General features: G+C 41.8%; 1 protein-coding gene across 1 annotated transcript; it reads right to left on the reverse strand.

Moving 5' to 3' along the window:
* Positions 1–776: 776 nt before the first annotated feature.
* Positions 777–6,205, reverse strand: LOC123728109 (interferon gamma 1). Its single transcript, XM_082963292.1, has 4 exons — positions 5,921–6,205; positions 4,460–4,519; positions 4,062–4,265; positions 777–1,377 (listed from the first exon to the last, which is right to left on the reverse strand). Exons 1-4 carry the CDS (start codon positions 6,047–6,049, stop codon positions 1,228–1,230), a joined length of 543 nt encoding a protein of 180 aa, XP_082819418.1. The 5' UTR covers positions 6,050–6,205; the 3' UTR covers positions 777–1,227.
* Positions 6,206–7,530: the final 1,325 nt, after the last annotated feature.

Genomic DNA, 7,530 nt, shown 5'->3' on the forward strand with positions numbered 1-7,530 from the left:
TTGACTCAAATGATGTCAATTAGCATATCAGAAGCTTCTAAAGCTATGACATAATTTCTGGAATTTTCCAAGCTGTTTAAAGGCACAGTCAACTTAGTGTATGTAAACTTCTGACCCACTGGAATTGTGATACAGTGAGTTATAAGTTAAATAATCTGTCTGTAAACAATTGTTTGAAAAATGACTTGTGTCATGCACAAAGTAGATGTCCTTACCGACTTGCCAAACCTTAGTGTGTTAACAAGACATTTGTGGAGTGGTTGGAAAACAAATTTTAATGACTCTAATGACTGTAAACTTCAGACTTCAACAGTAAGGGTTGATCTTAACCCTATAAACACAAGTGTTTAGGTTAGTGTATTTGGTTTATTCCTGTTTCTGAGGACGGACGGCTTGTGGTGTTATCTTGTGGGCATCCCAAATCGCAGCCTAGCCCCTATAGAGTGCACTACCTTTGGCCAGGACCCTATGGGCCGCCCATTTGGGACACGGCCGTTGTGTGGGCCCCAGCCGTTGTGTGGGCCCCATGCAGGGGAGGGTTTTGGTTTCAATACAAGAACAATTATAAAAGTCAGTCCGCCAATGTGTGATATTTCCATACAGCACCATACATAGATTTGTGTGTGTGTGTGTGTGTGTGTGTGTGTGTGTGTGTGTGTGTGTGTGTGTGTGTGTGTGTGTGTGTGTGTGTGTGTGTGTGTGTGTGTGTGTGTGTGTGTGTGTGTGTGTGTGTGTGTGTGTGTGTGTGTGTAGATAGATAATATCAGTCATCAGAATTGTTTCCTCAGTGTCCATTTATTCAGTCATAGATTTTACAGATCCTGCATAATCTGCAATAAATAACTATTTATAAAAAAAACATTTTCTAGATAATGAATAATAAATATAAATTAATAACATTTATTGATTCAAGAAAAATAGATACTCTTAACAATGATAATATACCATTGAGTATTGTGCATGATTTCATAGATTAAATAAATACATTATATAAATAGATGGCCAGTTGAGGCATTTTGTATCAAGGAAATATGTAACTTCAATATGTATCTCCACTGTGGCTCCGGAGGGAAGTTTCCCCTTGGTACACACAGATCTAGAATCAGCTCCCCCTCCCACAATCCTAACCTTCACCGTTAGAGGGAGAAATGCTAAACTGACCCAAGATCAGCTTCCAGGTGTAACTTCACCCTACACCTAGCCTTCACACTAGACACGGTTGGTCATCTACATGATGTGTGATTTGAGCCTCTGGGCTTGCCGTCTCTTCCTGCGGTTGTCCTTCTTTAGATGGATCTTAAGGGCCAGTTTGGAGGCTTTCTCGTAGATGGTAATGAACTCGGACAGAGCCTTCCCCTGGACTGTGGTGTTACTGGTCTGAGACAGAAGATACAGGCATTAACGATCAGGTAATTAGTTCATCAGGTGTCATGATGACGGTGTCTATACAGTAGACTATACTACAGTCATAATGATGGTGTCTATACAGTAGACTATACTACAGTCATGATGATGGTGTCTATACAGTAGACTATACTACAGTCATGATGATGGTGTCTATACAGTAGACTATACTACAGTCATAATGATGGTGTCTATACAGTAGACTATACTACAGTCATAATGATGGTGTCTATACAGTAGACTATACTACAGTCATGATGATGGTGTCTATACAGTAGACTATACTACAGTCATGATGACGGTGTCTATACAGTAGACTATACTACAGTCATAATGATGGTGTCTATACAGTAGACTATACTACAGTCATAATGATGGTGTCTATACAGTAGACTATACTACAGTCATAATGATGGTGTCTATACAGTAGACTATACTACAGTCATGATGATGGTGTCTATACAGTAGACTATACTACAGTCATGATGATGGTGTCTATACAGTAGACTATACTACAGTCATGATGATGGTGTCTATACAGTAGACTATACTACAGTCATGATGATGGTGTCTATACAGTAGACTATACTACAGTCATAATGATGGTGTCTATACAGTAGACTATACTACAGTCATGATGATGGTGTCTATACAGTAGACTATACTACAGTCATAATGATGGTGTCTATACAGTAGACTATACTACAGTCATGATGATGGTGTCTATACAGTAGACTATACTACAGTCATGATGATGGTGTCTATACAGTAGACTATACTACAGTCATAATGATGGTGTCTATACAGTAGACTATACTACAGTCATGATGATGGTGTCTATACAGTAGACTATACTACAGTCATGATGATGGTGTCTATACAGTAGACTATACTACAGTCATGATGACGGTGTCTATACAGTAGACTATACTACAGTCATGATGATGGTGTCTATACAGTAGACTATACTACAGTCATGATGATGGTGTCTATACAGTAGACTATACTACAGTCATGATGATGGTGTCTATACAGTAGACTATACTACAGTCATGATGATGGTGTCTATACAGTAGACTATACTACAGTCATAATGACGGTGTCTATACAGTAGACTATACTACAGTCATAATGATGGTGTCTATACAGTAGACTATACTACAGTCATGATGATGGTGTCTATACAGTAGACTATACTACAGTCATGATGATGGTGTCTATACAGTAGACTATACTACAGTCATGATGATGGTGTCTATACAGTAGACTATACTACAGTCATGATGATGGTGTCTATACAGTAGACTATACTACAGTCATAATGACGGTGTCTATACAGTAGACTATACTACAGTCATGATGATGGTGTCTATACAGTAGACTATACTACAGTCATGATGATGGTGTCTATACAGTAGACTATACTACAGTCATGATGATGGTGTCTATACAGTAGACTATACTACAGTCATGATGATGGTGTCTATACAGTAGACTATACTACAGTCATGATGACGGTGTCTATACAGTAGACTATACTACAGTCATGATGATGGTGTCTATACAGTAGACTATACTACAGTCATAATGATGGTGTCTATACAGTAGACTATACTACAGTCATAATGATGGTGTCTATACAGTAGACTATACTACAGTCATAATGATGGTGTCTATACAGTAGACTATACTACAGTCATAATGATGGTGTCTATACAGTAGACTATACTACAGTCATGATGATGGTGTCTATACAGTAGACTATACTACAGTCATGATGATGGTGTCTATACAGTAGACTATACTACAGTCATGATGATGGTGTCTATACAGTAGACTATACTACAGTCATAATGATGGTGTCTATACAGTAGACTATACTACAGTCATGATGATGGTGTCTATACAGTAGACTATACTACAGTCATAATGACGGTGTCTATACAGTAGACTATACTACAGTCATAATGATGGTGTCTATACAGTAGACTATACTACAGTCATAATGATGGTGTCTATACAGTAGACTATACTACAGTCATGATGATGGTGTCTATACAGTAGACTATACTACAGTCATAATGACGGTGTCTATACAGTAGACTATACTACAGTCATGATGATGGTGTCTATACAGTAGACTATACTACAGTCATGATGATGGTGTCTATACAGTAGACTATACTACAGTCATAATGATGGTGTCTATACAGTAGACTATACTACAGTCATGATGATGGTGTCTATACAGTAGACTATACTACAGTCATAATGATGGTGTCTATACAGTAGACTATACTACAGTCATGATGATGGTGTCTATACAGTAGACTATACTACAGTCATGATGATGGTGTCTATACAGTAGACTATACTACAGTCATAATGATGGTGTCTATACAGTAGACTATACTACAGTCATGATGATGGTAGCACAGTGCTAAAGGATTATTAATCCAGAATGCTGCTGATTTAAATGTTGCATAGTCCATGGGATGTTTCATTCTAATTCACATATCCTTAATATCATTATTTTTTTTTTATATGCAGAAGTACATGTCATTGCTATGTGTCTTCATCTGCTAACATATTAAGCGATGACCATGTGAAAGTCGACTATACCAGATCTGTGTTCTACTTCATGGAGGGAAGCTCACCTCGATGGCCCACAGGTTCTGCAGGTGTGTCCTCAGCTCAGGTATCCTCTTCAGGAAGTAGTGTTTCTGGAGATCCTGAATTTTCCCCTTGACATATTTCAGACTCTCAATCACTTCCTGGTCCACCGTCTGGTTCAGCATCTGGCTGAAGATACTCCGATACACGTCCAGAACCACACTCATTAACACCCTCCGCTCACTGTCCTGAGGGAGGGAGGGAGGGAGGGAGGGAGGGAGGGAGGGAGGGAGGGAGGGAGGGAGGGAGGGAGGGAGGGAGGAGAATATTTTTAATATCTTGAAACGTAGTTTTGTCTCCAGCCTAGCCCGAGGGTAAGCAGTAGTTCCACATTGGTGATATTAGCCTGAAAGGGATAACAATGTGTAACTATATATCTTACCTCAAACGTGTCCTTGGGGAAAACAGGTTTTCCGTTGAACAGCTGGTCCTTGGAGATCTTCTGAAAGAGCAAGACATGATGACAATCAGTGATGTTGCTTTTCTCCTTCAACTTGTTGCAGTTTATTGCATATAGTGGACTCTTCTACCCCTAATCACAAGTATAGAGTCTGTCAGACCTGGGCTAAATATGTCAAATAACTTAAAATACATCATTTAGTTTGTCAGGTACAATGGCAACAATGGAGTAGTCCCAAACGTGCAAACTCTAAACTACATCTAAGCTAAAGCTCACCTCAGATGGAAGTGTTTGAGCCAGGTCTGGTGTCTATGGGCCTACCTGGAAATGCACTGTTATGATGATGTCATCATTTTCAGATTCATTTCAGTCTCACTGACAAGTCTTTCCTGCTTGGGCAGGAAGTGTGGAACTCCTCTTGGTTTTAGTCAAACATTTTATCTCTAACTCATCAACATCCAATGTTCTCCCTGTTCTGTCCTACTGTTGGTCTCCCATTAGGAAGGAGATCTCCCTGTTCTGTCCTACTGTTGGTCTCCCATTAGGAAGGAGATCTCCCTGTTCTGTCCTACTGTTGGTCTCCCATTAGGAAGGAGATCTCCCTGTTCTGTCCTACTGTTGGTCTCCCATTAGGAAGGAGATCTCCCTGTTCTGTTCTACTGTTGGCCTCCCATTAGGAAGGAGATCTCCCTGTTCTGTCCTACTGTTGGTCTCCCATTAGGAAGGAGATCTCCCTGTTCTGTCCTACTGTTGGTCTCCCATTAGGAAGGAGATCTCCCTGTTCTGTCCTACTGTTGGTCTCCCATTAGGAAGGAGATCTCCCTGTTCTGTCCTACTGTTGGTCTCCCATTAGGAAGGAGATCTCCCTGTTCTGTCCTACTGTTGGTCTCCCATTAGGAAGGAGATCTCCCTGTTCTGTCCTACTGTTGGTCTCCCATTAGGAAGGAGATCTCCCTGTTCTGTCCTACTGTTGGCCTCCCATTAGGAAGGAGATCTCCCTGTTCTGTCCTACTGTTGGTCTCCCATTAGGAAGGAGATCTCCCTGTTCTGTCCTACTGTTGGTCTCCCATTAGGAAGGAGGAGTCTAAAGTTTGCTAATGCAAACACAGTCAGTAGAGGCCAATCTATCTATCTATCTATCTATCTATCTATCTATCTATCTATCTATCTATCTATCTATCTATCTATCTATCTATCTATCTATCTATCTATCTATCTATCTATCTATCTATCTATCTATCTGTCTGTCTGTCTGTCTGTCTGTCTGTCTGTCTGTCTGTCTGTCTGTCTGTCTGTCTGTCTGTCTGTCTGTCTGTCTGTCTGTCTGTCTGTCTGTCTGTCTGTCTGTCTGTCTGTCTGTCTGTCTGTCTGTCTGTCTGTCTGTCTGTCTGTCTGTCTGTCTAAACCCCTGTTTCCCCAGTTAATAATGTGTATGATACTTACATAGTGGACCTTCAGTTTGTCTATGTTGCTCTTCATGTTAATTGATGTGTACTGAGCGGCATTACTCCATCCTAAAGTCATCCAGCCCATCAAGCAGAAACACATCACTGCCCTTAATAACACATCCATGGCTCTCAACCTCACGCTGAAGTTCCCTCAAAGCTCAATAGTCCTCAATCGGTGTACGGTAACTTCAGTCAAAGGCCTTGACTTGAGTTGACTTAACGAGACCGCCTTGTATCTGACACTATCCAAGTCTTGTTCTTCTGTGTCTGTCTGACTGATGCTGAGGCTAAGACAGACAAGTATTTATATAGTTGAGGCAGAGGCAGAAACGATAGAGGTGTGAGGTTGTGGGTTCTCTGACTGAGCGAAGTTTCCTTTAAATCACACACCAACACACGGCCACTCATTAACACCTTGTTTTTGCAGCAGAGCATGGGGTCTTGGGTTGGAATCCCTAGGAAACAGGTAGTTTTGACACATTCTGGGGAAGTTCTTTGGTGATGTGGGTATGATGAGGGGGAAGAGGAGGAAAATCAGGAGAAGGTATGTGGGGAGGGGGATGTCTGGGTTGAAGTCATCTTGGGTTGAAGTCATGAACAGGTGAAGAGCTTGTGTGCGTCCCAAACGGCACACTATTCCCCTACATAGTACGCTACTTTTGACCAGAGCCATGATTGGCGGTTGGTGATTAGTGGTTGTAGCTGATCAACTAATGAAACTGTGGTGTTTCCTCTGACTGGCTTTGTAGTAAATGATGCATGGTTTGATGTAATAGTGAAACTAACATCAATGCCATCTTGCTCTTATTAGATACTGTCATTACTGATATATACCTTCTGTTGGTCTCTGTAGGTGTACTTCTCATTCATCATTGTAGGTCTGCCTCTCAAATGGCACCCTATTCCCTATGAGGTGCACTACTTTAGATCAGGGCCCATAGGGGTAGTGCACTACTTTAGACCAGGGCCCATAGGGGTGGTGCACTACTTTAGATCAGGGCCCATTGGAGTAGTGTACTACTTTAGATCAGGGCCCATAGGAGTAGTGTACTACTTTAGACCAGGGCCCATAGGGGTAGTGCACTACTTTAGACCAGGGTGAATAGGGTAGTGAACTACTTTAGACCAGGGCCCATAGGGTAGTGCACTACTTTAGACCAGGGCCCATAGGGGTAGTGCACTACTTTAGACCAGGGCCCATAGGGTAGTGCACTACTTTAGACCAGGGACCATAGGGTAGTGCATTACTTTAGACCAGGGCCCATAGGGTAGTGCACTACTTTAGACCAGGGCCCATAGGGGTAGTGCACTACTTTAGACCAGGGACCATAGGGTAGTGCACTACTTTAGACCAGGGTGAATAGGGTAGTGAACTACTTTAGACCAGGGCCCATGGGGGTAGTGCACTACTTTAGACCAGGGACCATAGGGTAGTGCACTACTTTAGATCAGGGCCCATAGGAGTAGTGTACTACTTTAGATCAGGGCCCATAGGAGTAGTGTACTACTTTAGACCAGGGCCCATAGGGGTAGTGCACTACTTTAGACCAGGGTCCATAGGGGTAGTGCACTACTTTAGACCAGGGTCCATAGGGGTAGTGCACT

The sequence above is a fragment of the Salmo salar genome, chromosome 17 (assembly GCF_965601325.2).
Source record: "Salmo salar chromosome 17, fSalSal1, whole genome shotgun sequence".
In the NCBI taxonomy this organism is placed as follows: Eukaryota; Metazoa; Chordata; class Actinopteri; order Salmoniformes; family Salmonidae; genus Salmo; species Salmo salar.